Consider the following 20,325-nt stretch of genomic DNA (forward strand, 5'->3'; position numbering starts at 1 on the left):
AGAGAGCAGTACAAAATATTGCGCTCCAGCTCCAAGCTTCTTGTGAAGTATAGTGATGAACTATATCAGTGGAAATTCACTTTCTTCCATTTGTTGACTATTATAAGTTTGTGTCATTCTACAACAAAGACATCTTTGCTGTAAACACACATTTCCTTGAAAAAAAGAAAAAAGAAAAAAGAAGCACAGATCAAGCAAAAATCTCCAATAATTTGCCAAAAATATTTATTTTAAAAAAAATACAGAAATAATTTTACAAATTAGTTTGTGATGATGCTCAAATTTGAGGTGATTAACAATCCTCAAAAACCAATGAGCATGTGGAAAGAAGTAAATATATAAATACATATCAACTTTGATACTTGACATGTTTCAGACCCTTCATTGATATTTATAAAATACCATTCTTTCTATAAATGTTCACTATCATAATTCATATTTTCATAAACCACTTTTTTATCTAAATAAAATCATAAAAATAACAGATAAGAGTCATCTCAATATAACTTGCAGAAACATAGAACGATAATTGCATCTCATTTTTTCACTTTTTAATACTGTCCAACATCAGTATATTATCTAATAGTATCATTCAAAGTTTATTTCAAAAATATAAAAGATATGTGAAGATTAAAAAGTTAAAAAATAAATAGCAACATGATCCATTGTAGTATGACTATTGAGGATCAATAATGAATAAAGAATAATAATTTAATTACATTCTTTTAATTGGCAACATATTAAGATGAAGAAATAAAGAAATTCGCAACACAACCTCGTGTACTAAGTGAAAAGGATATGGATGAACAAGTGATGGATGAGAAAGTGACCGCGATTATGGACTACATCCCGTTGGTCTGAATGTAATCCATCCATCGGACCCCATTGATAGGGATTCCTTCCTCCAAGACCGCTGTGGGATCCATTACCGCCCTTCTGCAACAGGCTTACGAGAAGAGATTTCATTTCCACGTGGATGCCACCTGGAGGTCTAGTCACGTGCGAGCCTGCTCACGTGGCTCTTGCACCCGTCAGTGTGCCGGCACAGATTGTCCATGTGTCATGCTGCCACGCCAACAGCACGTCGCCTCGCTTGGAGAACAAGGGGGAGCGTGTGTGCGCTCCCTTTGGGCACAGGGAACATTAATGGGGAACTTTATGCATCTTCTGTGTCGTTTCATTCGTGATTGGGTCCGATTAAATAATAATAATATTTGTGATTAAGTGATCGTTGATTTCCACCCACAAGCCCATTTCTCAAAATAATTTTAAAATTGGTTTTTGAGAAATTAATCTTTCTGTGACACTTGGTGGCCTTAGTACATGGAGCTTCTGAGATGATGATGATGATGATGATAATTATGTTGAAAATGTTATTAATAGTGATAAAGGAACAAACAAATGGTTAAAAGCACACACACATGTGTTTATATATGAATATATGAATATATATATATAAACTGCATTTATCTTACTTAACTTGTAAGAAGTATCAATTATTGTAATATAAAGCTGAATAAAATGTAGTTCTGCTCTTTTCGGGATTGATTATTGCATTGTCATAATACTTTCATACGATAGGACTGATGTAGGAAATAACAAAGCTGTGGTTACTTTTATATATAAAAAAATTAAAATTAAAAAATAGAATGTAGCATTGTAGAAAAGTGCAGGAATATTTAAATATTTACTATAAACTGTTACTTGGCCTATCTATTTGCACTTGAAATCAAATAACAATAGAGTAAAATACACAGTGGCAAAATAGTTATTAAGCATATTTAGTGTAAAAAAGGTAAAAAGAACAAATGGCTAGTGGACCTTTGTAAACAAATCTTTCTAAGTTGGACATTTTTATTTTTTATTTTTATGTTTGTTGCTAATAGACAAATATACACATTACTGCTTCAATATATAACACTTATATAATACACTCATTACAATTATATACATTTCGTTAAAAAGATATTTATCAAATATATATTCTGACTAACGACTCAGTACTTGATGTATTTACCAGAATGATCCATTAAAAGTAATTAAATCACAAGAAACAAACTTTTTTCTGAATATTCACAGATAATGAAAGTGCAAAGAAGTTGAGCACATTCATTTAACCATTTCAATTCTTCCCTTTAATAAACATGAGATTTTGAACTTCTGAATGAACATTCGAAGAAAAAAATTAGTTGCCTTGCAAGAAAAACTTAAAAACCCATCTGTCACAACTTTCAAACATTATTTGTTCTTTGCAAAATTTGCTCACAAACCAAGACCACATGATTTTTCATCCATGTACAATTTGGAACAGGCAAACCAATGGAATGACAAAGCCCCCAAAAAGTACAAGAAAAATTGGGAACATCCAACTAATTATTTACAGAGAAAACATTTTAAAAATCCAAGGAGTCCATGTCATGCAAAAGTAGAGATATTTCCCACAGAGCCCGACATATTAATGATAGATGAATGTCGAACACTTTGGATGAATACCTGAATTCGTTCATCCTTCGCAGATGGGCCATGTCAGCAGGCTGATGGGTACGTCGAAGGCGCATAGCCGCACCTGCGTTGGCGAGGTTCGGCCAACCCACTCGCGATTACGAGGTTCGGTTTCCAGGTTCGGTGGGTCTGGCTCGGTGAGGCACAGCCACACGAAGGGAAGATGTGGACGCTGCCCTGCTCGCGGTCGACGCCACAGTGGGGTAACCGCGCTCTAACCAGATGGAAAGCCGTGTGGTGACCGCCGTGTGTCCCAATCCGGTAGAAGAATGTTTTCATCGCTGGATCAGTTTTTGTTTTGTCGATGCTGCTATATCAACAAACGCCGCAAATGGAGGGAGAACGCAACCAGTGGCTCATGCGCGGCCGCTGTGGATCCATCGCCACCGCTCCTGTGCTCAGGTCCATCTTCGCCTTCCAGGTCTCTCATCCTGGTTGACACTGAATAAGAGCGAGAATCTGCCCATCAACCATCGCCAACACATCCACACGCAGGGGTGTGATATCCACCCTCATGAACAGTGCGCGAGACTTGACCGTCGGATGTTCATGGTCAGAATCCATACCGGTGTGAGGAGTCCACAGAAGACGCGTTCTCGGGAAAGTCAATGAGCGGAGTAGAATGCCAACTCAATAACCCGCACTGGAAACCAGGCCACACACACGACCCAATCGCTGATTTCCAGGGCTTTGTTGCTTGGGAGCTTTGCCACTGGATTGCCGGCCACGCACTTGAGATACTTTTTTTCTTTCCTGTACCACCCCATGTTTCCGTCCCCACCCCTGACGGATTCCGACGAGATTCTGCACCGAGATATACAAGCTCTGGGATGCAAGCTCCACCGAAGAACAATGAGACAAAAAGGCCAGAAAGCACCCGCAGCGTGCGTCACTGTGCGCGAGTGCGAGAGTGTGTGTGCGTAAGAATGAGTGGGTGAGAAACTACAGGGCAAGAGCCACAGCGATCTCCTCCGCGATCGAATGGTTCTAGGAAACCCACATCGCCCGCAGCGCTGTAGCTGAACCGACCTCCATCGCATGAACTTGCACTCTCTCATCTGCGCCACACCCAGCGATTCGAAAGATGCCGGTAAAGATGGCGGTTCCGCACATCCGCGTGGGGTTTGCGTCGACTCTGTGAGCTCTGAACGTCTGATCGAGCGGGTGCTTGTATTGGGCCCTCCCGTCTCCATCTTCATGTCCAGGATTCTAATATATTTGCAACCACTATTCTCTCTTCTCACATTGAAAATGCTCCTCCTTTAATGTCAGATTGTCTCAACTCTAGCTTCGCCATCGAATACAATTCTAGATGTTATCGATCCGCCGCCGAGAAGACTGTCGTCGATCATCTGTATCGACAACTGAACGCTGGATTGTCTCTTTTCATTAATAACATTATCATTGTAGTTTGTTGTGTATTTGTATCAAGCTTGAACTATTCAGCGAAACCTGATTACTGTTTGATGTACTATGAAAACCATTCGACAGTCATATATATATATATATATATACATATACACACATAGTTCATACATATACACACACACATATATATATATATATATATATACATATACAGTGATGTTAGATTTATGGGAATTTTTTGTAAAACATCTTTAACATGAAATAATCAGGGATACATTTATATTTTATATTTTTAAATTTATATTTATATTTAACTCTACTAATTTTTAATTCTACTAGTCGAATTATGAGTTTTTCCGACCTATTTGATGTAGAAAAAGAAATTTGTTTGGTGCAACATCATTTAGAACAATCATTCACGACAAGAACAATAGAATTGAAAGAACTATCTAAAAAGTAAGTTATTTTTATAAAAACAGGCAAAATGTATTTTTATACAAGATAGTTTCATGTTATACAATAATTTTATTGTTTGTTCTCATATAAGTATATATTTTTAGCAAATGTCATATATTTATTTTTAATATTTATATAATTTTATGATTTCTAAAGCTACTTTAAAAATAGATAAATTTAATAGACAATTTTTTTTTGTTAACATTACATTTCCAATTGATATTGCTACACCTTATGTGACCTCCACACAACTAAAATTGACTAAAAAGCATACCCCTACCCTTAGGGTATATTTGACAATTCAATATTGAATCCCATTTCTGACCTAAAAATAAAATACACAAATAAATAAATAAATAAATATTTTGGTAGCCAAATATAAGTAAAGAATTAAATTAAGTAATTTTAAAGGCAAACATTTTAGTTTTAAAATAGCTCTCAACTTTTCTTTTAATAAAAACTCACTACCTCCCTCTCAACCATCACCCTTTCTTAAAGCAAAGAAATGTGCAAAAAATAAAAAATAAAAAAGACATATTATTAGCTAGTTGTCTATGAGAAAGTCACATAGGGTGTAGCAATATCAATTGGAGATGTAGCATTAATAATTCTCCAAAAAAAAATTATTTTTTTAATTTATGATAATTGAATTCTATAAATTATGATTTGTTCTTATACTTTAATATATATATATATATATATATATATATATATATATATATAATGGTTATTTTAAAATTTTAATTTATTCTATTATCGTATCTCAATTTAAAATTCTTAGAATGAATTTATTAGGATATCAAATATAAATAAAATATTATCTATTTTTAATAATATTATTAGTAATTTTTATATATGCATATTTTAAAAGCATTTCCAGGAAGAAAATTGCCTTTATAATTTTATCTATGAAAGATAAAAAATAATTAAAAATATTGTAAAAGTATTTTACAAGTACAATAAATACAAGACTTTTTAAAAACTTTGTCAATATAGTCTGAATGGAATTTTGAAAAAGAACCTAGATAGTGGTTAAAAGTTTTTTTTTTTTTTTTTTTTTTTTGCATATTTTGTTGCAAGTAGATGTATTTTAAAGGTTTTGTTACCCAATCATGTTTAAATAATCACAAAGATATTTTTCTACACGACCCCTATCTATATATATATATATATATATATATATATAAATATATAAATAAGTGAATTATCTATTTTTATAAAATATTTATGGAATCTAATAAATTTTCTATTTTTTAATTTATCTTATGCATACTGATTATAATAGTCTTACTAATTTAGTATAGGTAGTAAAATTTTATTAAATTAGGAAAATTATCACATAAAGAAAGTGTCTTTGATGTATTTAGTTTAAGACTATTTAATAACTGATAAATAATAGATGTAAACAACTAGCTAGCTAGTTAGTTTTTTTTTGTTTTTGTTTTGTTTTGTTTTGTTTTGTTTTTTTTTTTAGTTTTCTTATAAATAAAAATTTACATACATTTTATTTAATATTAATATAAATTAAATTAAATATTAAATAGACACATGCTTTTACTAAATCAACCCATCCTTGATAAAGAATATGGTAGTCATAATAAATATGGTTGGTTTTCATTGGTTGCTGATCTAATACTGGAGAGATAAATCTAGAGGCCAGATTTTTTTTCATGATGGGTGGGTCAATCCAGTAAAAACTTAGGTCTATTTAACATTCCTCTAAATTAACTAGTCTTATATGTTTTAGAAACCTATATATATTTAAAAAAATTATTCATATAATTTTACAATTTTAATTCGTAATTGTGTTATAATTTTATTTAACTTTACTATGTAATCAATTACTTAATATTATAAAAATACAATGATTAATAAGAATTATACATGTTTGGTTGTTTTTTGATTTTTTTTTTATTTTAAGGAAATTAAAATTAAAATTTAGAATATTGCAATATTTTTTTGGTGAATATCTAGATTAGATTAATTGGATTAAAGAAATAATATTTTAAGAAAATATTTTAGTATAATTTTAAAATTAGTTTTAGTGGCTTTACAATATAGAGAAGGCAAAATGTTATCATGCATTAAATACATATAATTTGAAGTAATTGAATTACAAAAATAGATAAAAAAATCATTCAACTTACAATTTAATAACTTAAATTTTTTCTCAGAATAGTGACATATTTTGTACATATCGAATTTAGAAAATGAGCTTTTATAAGGTAAATTGAAACGTTATTAGAAAAAATATCTTTTCATATTCTATTATTACATTTTTCTTTTTATGTTAACATTTTTTAACTAGCATCATTTTCATATTATTTTATACTTTATTTGTATTCAAAATACATTCTAAAACTTAATCAATTATATAATCACCAGCACTACTATAATCTTTCTGATTTCTATTCCTTCACTCATTGTCCAAAAATTACAATATCTAATTTTGAGAAAAAATTGTACTTTGTCAATCTCATGAAAAATAAGATGTTATTAATAGAGATAAGCAATTTTTTGTAACATGCAATAGAAATAGAAATGTTTCATCAACACTTACTTTCTATTTACACTATCATTGAGCACATAAAGCACTTCACCATTTCATTTGCCCAACTCAATTGAGCCTGAGCTTCTGGAAAACTGTTTTGCAAACCTTGGTCAATAAGTGCCACTCATGTGAACAATCCTCAAAACTCAAAATCCTAAAGCTGAAGCCTTGATCCTGGTTCAAGATGATGTGCAACACACATGTTCAAATTCCACATAGAACTTCAACTACTTAAATCAATCTATCTTTGCTTTGCTGATTTGTCAATACCCATGTAACAAAAACTAAGCTACATGTCAGAAGGAAACTTGAACTACAGCCACAAAACTTTGGTATGCACATGATCTTACTGTTGTGAGCTCCTTTTGTTAGTCTTCCTTCAGCATACACAGAAGCTGAAGAATGACAGAAGTCCAGGTCTACAGCTTCATTGGAACATAATAGGTCCATGCATTCTCCCTTTTGTTGGACCTTCCAAGTGTTGTAAACTTCAAAATCACTGCAGGTACCACTGATGGATCAGCAATGTAAACATGCATGAAATGAAATATTGTTACATAGAGCTAACAGCATAGAGCAAAGTTGACTTCCAAGATTTCAAATAAGAGAGTGGAGATTACCAGCTATTAAATCTTCCACAGGAATTGTGAATCGTGAATAAAGATAAGAGTACAAAAGGAGAAAGAGTTTGCAAGATGTTGCTGCAACACCAGAAGTATCAGTTAGCTAGAATAATCAAATAAAGGCACCACTACTACCATCACAACCGCCTCAGCGTAAAATGAAATGTTCAATGATTTCACAGCTTGTGCCAGAATGAGGTGCAGGCTTTATGTTATGAAAAAATAGAAGCAAATTACACAAAAAATAAAAAAATAAAGAAAGTCAATGCAAACCTTTAAGTTCAACTTTTCATTATCAAAAAAGTTCCAATTCTTTCCATCAAAAGATCAATCAAGCACTGATACTGTTACTATGAATGTAAAAATAAAACTTATATATATATATATATATATATATATATGTAAATAAGCATATGTAGCATCAATAGGAGTTACTCAGTACATTAAAAAATTGAGTTTTAAGTCAGAAGATTCTAATTTTCAAAATAGTTAAAAGAATATACAAGCTTACATCAGCATGCCCAATGTCCACCATTTGAGAATCACTTTGTGATATATATATATATATATATATATATATATATATACATAGATAGGTTAATAAAGAGATGACTGAGCTTCAAAAACAATTCTGCAAGTGCTAAATTGGTAAATCACAGCCATAAGATGGCAAACCACACATGAGCAAAGTACAAATTACAAGTAGGTTAATGAGAGTGTGTGAAGCATTACATGATGTTACAACTCAAAAGTAACACTGTGGTCTCCTTGTCCAATATACAAATCAGTCAGTACACTAAGAACATAGATAATGAAGAATTCATAGCTTACCATAAGCAAAGCAATAACCTTTGTAAAATAACTCAAAGACCCACATCAGTCATGCATTACGAAGTAAGATTCAAAAGTACTGCCAACCAAGACTAAGGGGGATACATCCTCTAACTTCCTAATAGCTTCTAGCATATATATCTAAGAAAGAGCAATGCCAACAGAACCCTCAGCCAACTATCTTCCTTGCAACTTCATGTACCTTCAACAGTTACAAGAGTTTTCACAAAGCCAGGAGCAGAGTGTCCAAGGTAATCCAGAGCATCACAGTAACAATCAGTCATAGTCTTATTTACATAAGTAAGGTTTTGATCATTTATCTACTCTCAGTCCTATGATATTAACCGTGAGGAAACATAAGACCTGAAATTAGAACTGAAGACAAACTAGAGGACACCACAAGTCAGAACTTGATCAAACTAACAGAATTTCAAGAGCAGTCATGCTTAAGCTTCCACTTCTTAAGTGTTCCTTGAATGTGCAGAAACCAATTGAACAAATCCGAACAAAGTTTGTTCTTACATTTCAAGCATCAATCAAATTAGATTCATGCTTCAATTCAACGAAAACCTGAAGTAGCCATGAACCGGTCAATAGAGACAGCAGCAGCGCAAGTGCTCAGTTTCAATCTTACTCACAGGATATTTAAAGTAATTGGATCCAGCTGAAACACCATATACTCCATCTGCAAACGAGGTCATATGATACGATCTCAAGGACTTCAATACATGACAGTTTGAGAGAATTTGCTACAGTAGGGACGTTACTGTCAGACGGAGCCATTGTATATGTAGAAGACACCTTACAACGTAACATAGTATATAGGAATGTTCTAGTAAGGCCGATAGCCTGGATTTCCGTTATTATTATTATTATTATTATTGTTGTTGTTGTGATTCCATCTGGTGGGACCAGCAACCCCAGCAGGAGGTTGATGTTGGTGTAAGTGTTGCTGGTGTTGATGCTGCTGGTTTTGAGTTTGATTGTCCGTTTCTCCCCTCTTCAACTCCACTTTGATGCGTTTTCCAGAGACAACCATACCATTCACTTGATTGATTGCTGCTTCAGCAGATTGTGAGGAATCCATAGAAACAAAACCTGTTTTGGGAGAATAGCATAAGGGACTCAAGTGATCGAATTTTTTATGAGCTACAGAGAGCAGAGAGGAGGAGCAGGATAGGACAGAAAGGAAAGGTGATGACCCTCATGTCTATCAAATTTGAAGGGAAAATAGGATGAGACACCCTCGATAACCTATAGCAACAAACGAGGGTTTTTTTTACAACAGAACCTATAATCAAAGTTTGGGTTGGTGCTCTAAGCCCAGACCTAGACAAAAAGAAAGCGTGGGCACGTTTGCTAGGTGGCTTCATTAAATTGCAGTACAAGAGTTCGTTGACTTCTCAAAGTATAATTAGGCAAGTACTCATTTAAAAAAATTCCCGCATCAACATTTATAAAGAGAAGAATGTTGAAAAACAATTACATCTGTTCTCTCAAAACCAGAGGAAAAGTTCAAGATGAAACTAACGACAGAATGAGTTGTTCAATGTCAAAACCATGCATCAACCAGGATTTGTTTATGTACGAATTAAAGATTTTAAATAGAAAATTTGAGCATAGGCGTAAGCATATTAGAGATTGATGAATTGGGTGTCTGTAAGGATGCAAGCCTGATGTTAATTTGAAGAACAAATATTTGCAGTGTGAACTTTCATGAAGATAGATAGAAATTAACCAACGAAGTTGCCCACAAAGCAATTGTATAAACGAAATCAAGTATAGTTACTGCTACTAGAGGAGTTGTGGGCAGAAGGATCCCAATTCGAAGCTTGCCTTAAACACCACCGAATTCACAGGATAGATGACGAAAAGAAAACTTTACTAAAAGTTTCCTGAGTTTACAGTGCGGCAAATGCCAAATTACGAATCTTAAGACTTCTCAGTACGACTCTTAAATCTGAACAGTGAAGTTGAAGAAGGGCTTGCTCAGCAGGAATGGTCCGAGACCATGACAAATTCAAGCAAGGAAATGGAAGGTTTCTAACGCAGGTGAGAATATTGTAGCCACTTCAATAGACGGGCTCTACAAAGATGAAAATGAAGAAGGAACTCTAAAGCAAATTTGGTTATCAACACAAAAATGAACACGTCAAATCAAATGAATACAAGCAGAGTGTGGAAGTAAATTGAAACCCCTACTGTAATGTTTCAAAGGAAGGCATGAGGCCAGACTAAAAACTGAAGCTAAATTTGCTGACAATCGGTTGGAGAAAACGACCGCTGTACTGATACATCTACGAGAGAAGGCCCGGCCCGTCCGAATTCGTCACGGTAAAGTGGGGGCTTTCCGTCACGATCAAGAAAAGCATGATAGGAGAGAGTAAGGCTTGATAATAGCTATGTCTGTGCCAACCAGGATAGACTTGTTAACACTTAAAAAGTAGAACATGTTCTAAAACCTCTAAATTTTCCTAGAGAATACGGTGATGATTCTACGGTAATGCAGGACCGAAGATCCCCTCAAGATAATCTGAAGCTCAGAACCATACAACAGGCCAAATCAACCTGTGGTTTGTGCCACGATCTCTAATAGGAAAGAGCTGGCAGCTACTACATACTGTTCAATTCAAAATTGACATTATGAAAGCCACCAACTTGGCTTTAGAACTTTTACCCAATGCCAGTAAGGATATCGGAAGGACTCCTGCAGTCGCATTCATACTACCATAAATCTTGAGTTTTTTTGAACTCAAGATAGAGACATCCATTCTACAATTTTGAGATTTATCCTGCTTAGAGTCAGTACTCTTGACAAACCTTCGAGAATAAGAAAATGCGGCTGTCTCGAAAAGTGAAAAGCATACTTCAAACTTGAACTTTCTGTAGGCAGACCCATAGTAGGAGTTACCTCAGGAAAAATAGGCACCTACGCAGGTTGAAAATTAACCATTTCTTCGATAAATTATTTTGCATTAGTGGTTTGTGTATCCGAACTAGTGCGATAAAAATTAAAAAAAAGTTGCTGCCATATAAGTAAGGAGGAAGCAAGCTACTAGTTCAAAGAACCTTATCAAAACTACATTGCCCAGTTACCAACATTCTGCGTTGCAAACCACAATCTCCTAACTTCTGATTCCTCAATGTTTTGGTATGACTTAAGTGCATACCTCAGCACGAAGGATAATGACCTAAAACTATTGCAAACAGCTGACGACAAGCAACCTCCAGCACAGGATTTGATGATATGCAATCGGAACACAGGGGCAGTAAATGGGTTAAAAAAGATAAGGAAAATACCATATGTTCGATTACGCCCTGTTTCCTTCTCCACCCCAACTTTTGAGTACATAACTGTACCATACGGGGTGAACAAGTCTGCCAACTTTTTGTCACCCATATCTTCAGGGATACCGAATACAAAAAGCTTCGCACCTGGAACAAGAAATAGAAGCGAGCCAGCATCAATGATATACCACTTTTCTCAGCCCAAGAGATCAGAAATAACCACTTTTTCAGTGAAACACAAAATGCAACTGTCCTCAACGCTATTCAGTTTGTCTAATCAACATTTTTATCTTCGCGCTAAGTCCATAAAAATAATCACCTGCCCCTTGAGCTTGTGATTGGGCCTGATTTGATGGAGAAGGAACCGTCTGGACAGCTGCTCTGTTAGAACCTTGACTAGGCTGTGTTGAAGTTTGAGTATTTTGCGTCTCCTGTTGTTGTTGTTGTTGTTGTTGTTGTTGTTGCTGCTGTTGTTGCTGTTGTTGATGCTGTTGTTGCTGTTGCTGTTGGGCAGTTGAAGGAGGATAACTACTTGGCCGAGGCCCGGCCTGGTTGGGCTGATTTTGGGGCGATTGCAGAACAGGTTGCTGTGCCACAGCAACTGGGACGAGGTGCTGAATACCGTTAGCTGTGTGCGTGGGCCCTTGAACTGGAAGCACTCCACCACCTGGATAGCTTAGATGACCATGGACAAGGTGCGGCATAGGAGTAGGTGTTGCTGTCTGCGGAGCCTGTCCAGGAGCAGATATAAGAGGGTTTGCATTGCCAGCAACTGGTGTCTGTATCTGAACTCCTGCTGGTGCCATAGCTTGATGAACCAGTCCTGCTTGGGTTTGAGCCACTCCAGGATGTTGAAGATAGGAATTAGGTTGTTGCGTTTGCATTTGTGCATTCGGATATGCATATGTACCTAAACATATAGCAAGCGTTGTGAAAAAACAGCAGCTACACTTTGAATTCAAGAACCGTCTAACAAGCTCACACAACTCACCACCAGGCATTCACATAGGGTCAATTGCTGCTGAGAGTACAAACCTGGTTGCTGTACTTGGACCCCAGCATAACCTGCAGGGTGCTGCCCAACCGCTAGCCCTTGTGGTATTTGAGCTCCATTTGTACCTAGTTGAGTTATGGTTTGGTGCTGTGAAATCAGACTTCCTCCAGTTGGCTGCTGCTGCAGTACCTGAGGTGTGATAGAACTTCGCTGAACTTGTCCATTCATAAGAGAACTGAAGGCGTGACTTGCAAGTATATGGTTGGCGGCCGTCTGCAGTGCTTGCGCATTCGTGACCTATAATTAAATAAGATCCAGCCCAGTACAGAGGAGCAAGATATATCGTCAGATGTAACAAGGATACACATTTCATATTAGCTTCAATTACCCTGAACTTCAGGATGAAAAATAACAATGATAATAATAATAATAATAATAATGTTTCTAGGATTAGATGAGCATTGTCTACATTCGTACAGAAGTACACACTCTTCAGAACAACTGATACTTAGAAAGAGAAATTGTAATGTATCTGAGCCGAACCTGAGAATGGTTTTGGATTTCCAAGGCAGCTGGTTTTTCCCACTGCGTAGCTCCTGTAAGAAGATTGTGATAGAAGGGTTTGCCGTTTGGTGCTTCATGCGTGGCCCACTCCTCCGCTGTATGTCTTACCCCACCAGCTGTTCTGTAAGGATCCTGAGCTCCCGTAGAACCAAGATAAACATTGTTTACAGCTTGCGCTGCTGTTATCTTTACAGCTTCTGCTATAGATTTTCCGAAATCACTCTCCAGCGTGATGGAAGAAGGTTGAAGACCATTGGCTGCTGGGCCACCTTCCTGCACGACACTGACTGTAAGCAAGACTTCCATATAGCTGGTCTAGAGAGGTTGGAAAGACGAATATCAGAAAAATCTGGAATGATTCAGCGACTTCCTTACAACACACATGTGCGTGTACCTGAATCGGTGTTGTGCTGCAGAAGATGGTTGTCCGCATATGACGAAAGTATGACTAAACATATATTACAATGTCCCACTTTATATGTAGAAGGGACCAGAACTACGAATTATACGAAGAATATATGAGCAGCAAACCCACATGTAAGGCACTCCTTGAATTTTTCACCAAGTTTTGCTTCTGCATGAGCACCAAAGCTTCATCCTTAGCTTTACATATCAATATGTAAAGACGAGCAGAGTAGTTCAATAAACCTTCAAGCTTTTGAAAGCCTGGTCACTGAGGGACGCATCAGTGGTAGGAAAAAAGTTATATAATTTCCAAATAGAAACACTTCTCTGCCTAGTGAACCCTTACTATGATGTATCTTTACGTTTATGGACTGCAAATTCAAACATCAGATCGTTTGCTTCGCTGAAAACTCACTAGCAGCTTATTTGCATGCCAGGGAATTATCATGTTAATGATTTTTAGAATACTGCACCTAATGAGATGAACTTATGTTTGCAACCCAAATGATCATCCACATCATTCTGAACATCCATCAAAGTAAAGACGATTGAAGCACCTGAGAATGTATGCCGTAACCATCTGCATAATGTGACACTATACCATACGCAGCATCCGTGCCGTTGTAACTTCCATTGTACACAATATTACCTGTTATTTACAAAAGCAGCACCTCCAAATGAACTCCTTAGAAAAGACGCGTCTACAGTATGAAGATCAAGGTGACTCCAGCATTTCAAAACCTATCCAAAAAATGCCCTTAATGAACCAAGAAAATCAAGATGCATTGAATCAACGAAAAGCATTTGAACCCATCATTACTTGTTGAAAAGGCCGTAGATCAGATTTGATAAGGAAGAAATGAAACTCTTTTAAACTATTGTGCTAAAACCAACTTCGACTTTCTCAGAAATCATAAAGATGGAAGTGAGCAGAGAGAGGCTTGAGGTCGCAACATCTCATTCAAAGACGCCCTTCAGATCAGTGCATCACAATTATGTTTACCTGAATTTGCACGGGCTCTCTTCTCAGCATTGACAGCCTCTGTCCGCAGCTTCTCCAAATCCCTGGCCATAGCAGACAGATTCTGTTCCATGGCTTGCCTGTGCTCCATCTGCTCAGCATTCACTTTCTTCTCTAATTCAAACGCAGTTCTGAAGCAACACAGAAAAATATGATTAAAAGATATCAATGTAATAACGAAAAGTAATGCAGGCTTCACATTAAGTTGCGCTCTGGAATTGAACAACGGAACTGCATGAGTCACACTTCTAAATGTAAAGTAGTATGTACACATCATCGAACCTCACAAATGTCAAATAAATCCACAATCACTTTGATGAAAATTGGACCAAATACCCCAGTATCTCGTATCCACAAATACAAATAGCAATAACATAGAAAATCCAAATGACCGGGTAAACACCTGGCCCGCTGTAACTCTGCTCGAATGTTGTCCATCTCTCCACGCAAAATGGGAATCTGTTGTACATCTGTACGGGCTCGCTGCAGTTCCTGTGTTGTTGTCCGCACCTGCTGTGTCAGATCTTGTGAGTGTAGATGCAGCTTTTGACAATCTGCTCGGGCTTGAACAAGGTCTTGCCTCACATTCTCAGTAGATCGCAGTTCCGATTCTAGTTTTGCCGACTTCTCAATAAGGGACCTTATCTGGGCTTCCTTCTCTGATTGTACACCTAACACAAACATTTCTAAGTTATTGAAGAATTTCAATATACTCAAGAAAAGAGATAAGTGCCTAATCAGAAGGACGCAACTAATCAGAAAAACATGGAGGGTAATTGATGAGTTATAACTTAGAATAAGGTATATATCCTGGCCAATCTTATGCACCTGTAAGCATCGCAGTTAAACGTGCCATTTCCTGTTGTGCAGAGGCTAGTTCCTGCCGAAGAGCAACATGAGTCGCTGCAAGACGTTGATTCTCTGAAAGGAGACTCTGTATCTCCATGTGCTGAGATTGTATTTTTTGCTCCAGTATTGCTGGCATTGGTCCTCCGCCCATACCTGCTGACCCTCCCATCGATGATCTAACCTGGCCATATGGACTATGACGACCATTCTGAGCCCCAGCGCGCGAGTTGAGTGCCAGCATGCGGTTTCTGGTCCCCATATTGGTCTTCTCTGGGAAGGCGAACTGCAGCGACAGAAGCATTACGACTAGTCAACTCCACAAGCTGGTTCCATAAAAATAAAACATACGATCCGTGACAAAGAAACAAGATCCAACAACAACAGTCCCTTGTGTACAGCTTCCGCAGAAACTAAAGAAGTCCCCGAAATTGATCAACTTCGTCCCTACAACCTCCACTCGCCGAAATTGGATATTTTGATTACTTTGTCTCAAGGTCAAACAAGAACAATGATCGAAAAGAATGCCTCACATGACCAAGAATATGCGAAATAAAATCATGCAACTCCTCCTGAAACACATCAACCCGATTCAAAAACAAAATTCCTGAGGACGATTAAAACACAATTGCCCTATCTGGGTGCCATTGAACAGCAATGCTCTTGATGTTGCGTTACACATGTCACGTACCTAAGTAAGAGGACGCCAGAAAATGCAGGCAACTGAGGCCTGGTGAAATCCTCCCAAGAAACAGCAAGTCACGTCCCAAAAGAGGAGTGAAAGTCGACAACAGGTCGGGCATCGAGAAGCAGCAATCACAGACAAAGAACAGCCAAACCCTAACCAGAAATCAACCCACACTAAACAGGAACACGAAGGCGTGCATACAAAAGGAGTGAGGGAGAGAAAGATGAAGACAAGAACAGCGTGGTGTAACTGTTAAACCGGCTCCGTCTGTCTCCGACATCCGGTTATAGTGACATCAGCGCTGATCTAACTAGTTGCTCCATCACCAATTCCATATCAACTCATGTTACTCTAACCGGATACAATCTTTACATTCCGTAATTCCTTCCCAATCGTAACCTGAAACAGAATCTCTTCAATCCAACCATGACAGTGGAGATTCTTGCAGTGAGACCCAATACACACACAACCAAATGCAATGCTTTTGACTGGCTGACCTACTTCGTCACCCAATACCACGGGTGGCTTCTTACAGTTGGCAAACTATGCATGTCCAAAGAATCATAACAGACAAAAAAAGACAACTGCACCAGATTCTTATACACGGCATCATACATCCCGTATTCGAGTTTCGAACCCGAGGAGAGCTTTCGTTTTATACTTCGTCGATTCCGGGATGTGAACTCAGGGGGTGAAGTCCAGGGCCCACCGGAATCTTCGTTTGCCTGTTGAGGATGGAGGTTGGTCGGATCATTGTATGTTGAAGGTGAAGGCCCTTCATGCAGCGTTGCTTAAAATGTGGGGATAAAAAAAAAAAAAAAAAAAACCCTGTCCATAATTCCTTGGTAGTTTCCCATGCAGCGAGGAAAAGCTACTGAGTAAGTAATTATTAAACTTAAAACACGCGGAGATTGCTGCCCGCGAGTTTCTCAGCTAGCCTCCAAAAATCATTACGAAATCTCAAGGGGCTGTTACTATCCTCGTTTGATCCCCGCTTGGGCTAAGTGGTCCTGAAGGTTGATCTGGGTGTAGAGGATTACGGGATTCGTTGCCACTGGTTTACGATTAAGAGACTGGGACGGCGTAGAAAAGGAGCTGTGGTTAGGATTGTGTCAGGGTTTGTTTTGCGCATGATGGGTGGAGGTGTCTGTAAGGGGTTGAGATGGAGAGTGCTGCGGACGAGCTAGGGCTGTAATAGTAATAGGATGAAACCTTTTCGATGTCTTTCCAGAAACATGTGATGTGTTCATCTCTATGTTTATTTGTGTGATACAGTGGAGAAGGATTGCTCCCAGCGAGTACCAGCATTGTTATTCCAATCTCTCTGTTATCTGGCACCTGAGCGGAATTCGAGCTCAGACTGCGCCCAATTGAGTGGGTATGCGAGATCCGATGATTCTGTAAATAGGTTTGTTTGTGGTTATGGAGGATCGCAGCTGAGATTGGCAGAAAGCAGTTGAGGTATCTAGACTAATTGCGCAATTGGATACTTGCCCCAGTTCTCTATTTCACAGTACCCGTTTTCCGAGCCATGGTTACAAGTACATTTCTTCTTCGATTTGTGACTCTTGCCTTGGTTCTCACGACGATTTGCGCTGATGAGGGGAGGAGTGGTTTAAAAGAAGAGAAGGGCATGTGTGATATGGTCCTGAATGGAACCGGTTACCCTTGCACAGAGTACACTGTAGAGACCGCGGATGGATTCCTTTTAGGGTTGCAGAGAATATCGCATGGAATTGAAAAGTCACATGGAGCGAATAAGTACCCCGTGCTACTTCAGCATGGATTATTTCAAGGAGGTGACGGTTGGGTCCTGAATTTCCCTGGTCAGTCTCTGGGTTTCATTCTCGCGGACGAAGGTTTCGACGTGTGGATTGCAAATGGACGTTGCACAAGATGGAGTCATGGACACAAGTCGTATTCTAGGCACGACAGGGGTTACTGGGACTGGACTTGGGATGAGCTTGCTCAGTATGATCTTCCCGCCATGCTTGAATTTATAGTGACAACGACCGGGTCGAGGGTGTTCTACGTTGGACACTCTCAGGTAAGAATCCATCGCTGTCCCTGAATTTCAGCCAACATGCACGATTAGTTGCAAGTTTTGCTAATTGCACTAATTGTACTGGCATTACGTGCAGGGGACAATCCTGGGATTAGCGTCATTTACTCAACCAGCTGTAACGGATATGTTGGCAGCAGCAGCGTTACTAAGCCCCATCTCGTACCTCGACCACATCTCATCGAATTTCATCAACAGTGCTGCACATCACTACATCGACAGGATGGTGAAGACCATGGGCTTGCGGGAGTTCAATCTCAGGAGCGAGGTAGGGGTGAGACTCATGGACTGGGTATGTCAACGAGAGGACGTCGACTGTGGTGACCTCTTGGCAGCCATCACGGGCCCCAACTGCTGCTTCAACGTCACCCGCATCCCCTACTACCTGCAATTCGAACCACACTCCACGTCTTTGAAGAACCTGGCTCACCTAGCGCAGATGATAAGGAGAGGGACATTCTGTAAGTACGACTACGGCTTTGTCGGCAATCTACAGCATTACCTGAGCCTAACTCCACCAAATTATGATCTCACCACCATCCCGGGATCTTTGCCTCTGTGGATGGCATCTGGAGGTAACGACGCTTTGGCTGATCCTGTCGATGTTGTACACACCATTGAGCAGCTCCAGAGAAAACCAGAAATTGTGGTTCTGCCTGATTACGGTCACATTGATTTCATTCTCAGTATTCAAGCAAAGGTGGATTTATATGACGGTATAGTTGCCTTCTTCAGAGCTCATGCAGATCGTTGTAAAGCAGGCATTTCCCAAGTCATTTAAGTTCCTGAACTGGCTTCTATCTACTATTTATTTATGTACATAACTTAAGATTTCAGTATCTGTATAGACCTTACATGAAGAGGCCATTTGCTTGCAGTACTAAACCACCTATTTCAGTATGTTGCCGTGTACAAACGGTCTCTAGTTAGATGTTTGATTATTATTATTATTATTTTTTGAGGCATGAATACCCACTTTGGTTAATTTTAGGCATTTTTCTGACATTTCAGATTGTATATAAAATCTGGATGAAGTTGGTAGACTGCGTTTAGTTGAACTTCTTGCTGATTTTTTTATGACAGTGTCCTTTAACGGCTTGGATCTGTTCACATTGGGGAATGATGGCATTTTATTTGCAAATTTGTTGATGATTGTTTTCAGACTGTTTTAGGTATGTTAACTGGAGGTTTTACCAATGAAATAAGATTTCTTTTGTTATCATTATTTCTATTCATGTTAATGCGTTGTCACTGTAGTAATTTTGCATATTTATTTTTGTAACAACACTCATCTTTTGAGTTCTATTTTATTCTATTTTATTTTAATTTTTATCTTCTGGTCTTCTTTTATACAAAACAGAGCTATGATTTTAATTGTTTGTATTAATGGAGATGATAGAATAGGTGATTATTTTATTCAAATTTTTATATTAAATTTTGGGATCATAAGATTAAATCTTGGATTTGTGCTTTTTGAATACATGAATTTAAAAGGGATAATGTTTCCTTGTTACTTAAAATCATCTGATGCAAGAAAAAAAAAAAAAAAATTATTATTAAAGGTTATTAATCATAAGAAGTGCTCATTACATACAACCACATAGCCTTGCCAAATGACATAAAGCATTGTAGCCATAGCAATCATGTGGCCTACCTTTATTACCTTTTCTAATTAATAATATTGAATTGAATTCAATCAAGTACTAGAAATTAGAGTTTATTAATTGTACATTACAAATTTTGAATTGATTTCTAAAATTTTGATTAATTATTGGAGATTATTAAATTTTGGAGGATTAATTAATAAAGAAAATACTATATATAGTATTAATACATTTCTACCAAATAAAAATAAAGGCTGACTATGTGCACACCTCCCTTCTACAGGATGTATATCCCCCTATAATCAAATGACATTTTTTGATCATCATTGACTTCAAGTTCGACTTAATAAAGGGGCCAATGGCTTGAGTTTGAAAGCCAATGGCTCTCTTCATGTGCTATTATTGGGATGGCTTCCACATACTCCTTTGGGCCATCCTCTTGTACACATGATTATCAGATCTTGGATTGGTGTTACTTATTCTTATAATAATATAACAAGTTGTTCTTGTAACATTTGTTGC

General features: G+C 37.5%; 2 protein-coding genes across 12 annotated transcripts; one reads left to right on the forward strand and one right to left on the reverse strand.

Moving 5' to 3' along the window:
• Nucleotides 1-6,218: 6,218 nt before the first annotated feature.
• LOC112285409 (uncharacterized) lies at nucleotides 6,219-16,932 on the reverse strand. 11 transcript variants are annotated; one of them, XR_016504358.1, is made up of 13 exons: nucleotides 16,141-16,931; nucleotides 15,432-15,735; nucleotides 15,007-15,262; nucleotides 14,586-14,734; nucleotides 14,140-14,231; nucleotides 13,713-13,751; nucleotides 13,157-13,450; nucleotides 12,655-12,910; nucleotides 11,939-12,529; nucleotides 11,632-11,766; nucleotides 7,498-7,578; nucleotides 7,228-7,376; nucleotides 6,219-7,051 (listed from the first exon to the last, which is right to left on the reverse strand). XR_016504358.1 is itself a non-coding variant. In XM_090252280.1 (13 exons), the coding sequence occupies exons 2-12, from the start codon at nucleotides 15,709-15,711 to the stop codon at nucleotides 7,504-7,506; spliced, it is 2,226 nt and encodes a 741-aa protein (XP_090108406.1). In that variant the 5' UTR covers nucleotides 15,712-15,735; nucleotides 16,141-16,930; the 3' UTR covers nucleotides 7,228-7,376; nucleotides 7,498-7,503. The 11 variants fall into 11 exon arrangements, 8 of the variants coding, with proteins under 8 accessions (XP_090108405.1, XP_090108406.1, XP_024381982.1 ...); XR_016504357.1 differs by having other exon boundaries at nucleotides 15,007-15,274; nucleotides 16,141-16,930; XR_016504359.1 differs by lacking the exon at nucleotides 6,219-7,051 and adding an exon at nucleotides 8,902-9,016 and having other exon boundaries at nucleotides 15,007-15,274; nucleotides 16,141-16,930.
• A 331-nt stretch (nucleotides 16,933-17,263) lies between these two features.
• LOC112285410 (triacylglycerol lipase 1) lies at nucleotides 17,264-19,297 on the forward strand. Its single transcript, XM_024526221.3, has 2 exons — nucleotides 17,264-18,184; nucleotides 18,279-19,297. The coding sequence occupies exons 1-2, from the start codon at nucleotides 17,669-17,671 to the stop codon at nucleotides 18,978-18,980; spliced, it is 1,218 nt and encodes a 405-aa protein (XP_024381989.1). The 5' UTR covers nucleotides 17,264-17,668; the 3' UTR covers nucleotides 18,981-19,297.
• Nucleotides 19,298-20,325: the final 1,028 nt, after the last annotated feature.

The sequence above is a fragment of the Physcomitrium patens genome, chromosome 8 (assembly GCF_059467195.1).
Source record: "Physcomitrium patens ecotype Gransden chromosome 8, ASM5946719v1, whole genome shotgun sequence".
Classification (NCBI taxonomy): Eukaryota; Viridiplantae; Streptophyta; class Bryopsida; order Funariales; family Funariaceae; genus Physcomitrium; species Physcomitrium patens.

Excerpts from the sequence above, each read along its gene's own strand:
- LOC112285410 (XM_024526221.3), top strand. The coding sequence starts at position 17,669 with ATGGTTACAAGTACATTTCTTCTTCGATTTGTGACTCTTGCCTTGGTT. Across the intron at positions 18,185-18,278 it reads TCTACGTTGGACACTCTCAG|GGGACAATCCTGGGATTAGC; the intron begins GTAAGAATCCAT and ends CATTACGTGCAG.
- LOC112285409 (XM_024526213.3), bottom strand. The coding sequence starts at position 15,711 with ATGGGGACCAGAAACCGCATGCTGGCACTCAACTCGCGCGCTGGGGCT. Across the intron at positions 14,232-14,585 it reads GAGAGCCCGTGCAAATTCAG|GTAATATTGTGTACAATGGA; the intron begins GTAAACATAATT and ends TGTAAATAACAG. Across the intron at positions 13,451-13,712 it reads ATTCAAGGAGTGCCTTACAT|GAAGGTGGCCCAGCAGCCAA; the intron begins GTGGGTTTGCTG and ends AGTGTCGTGCAG.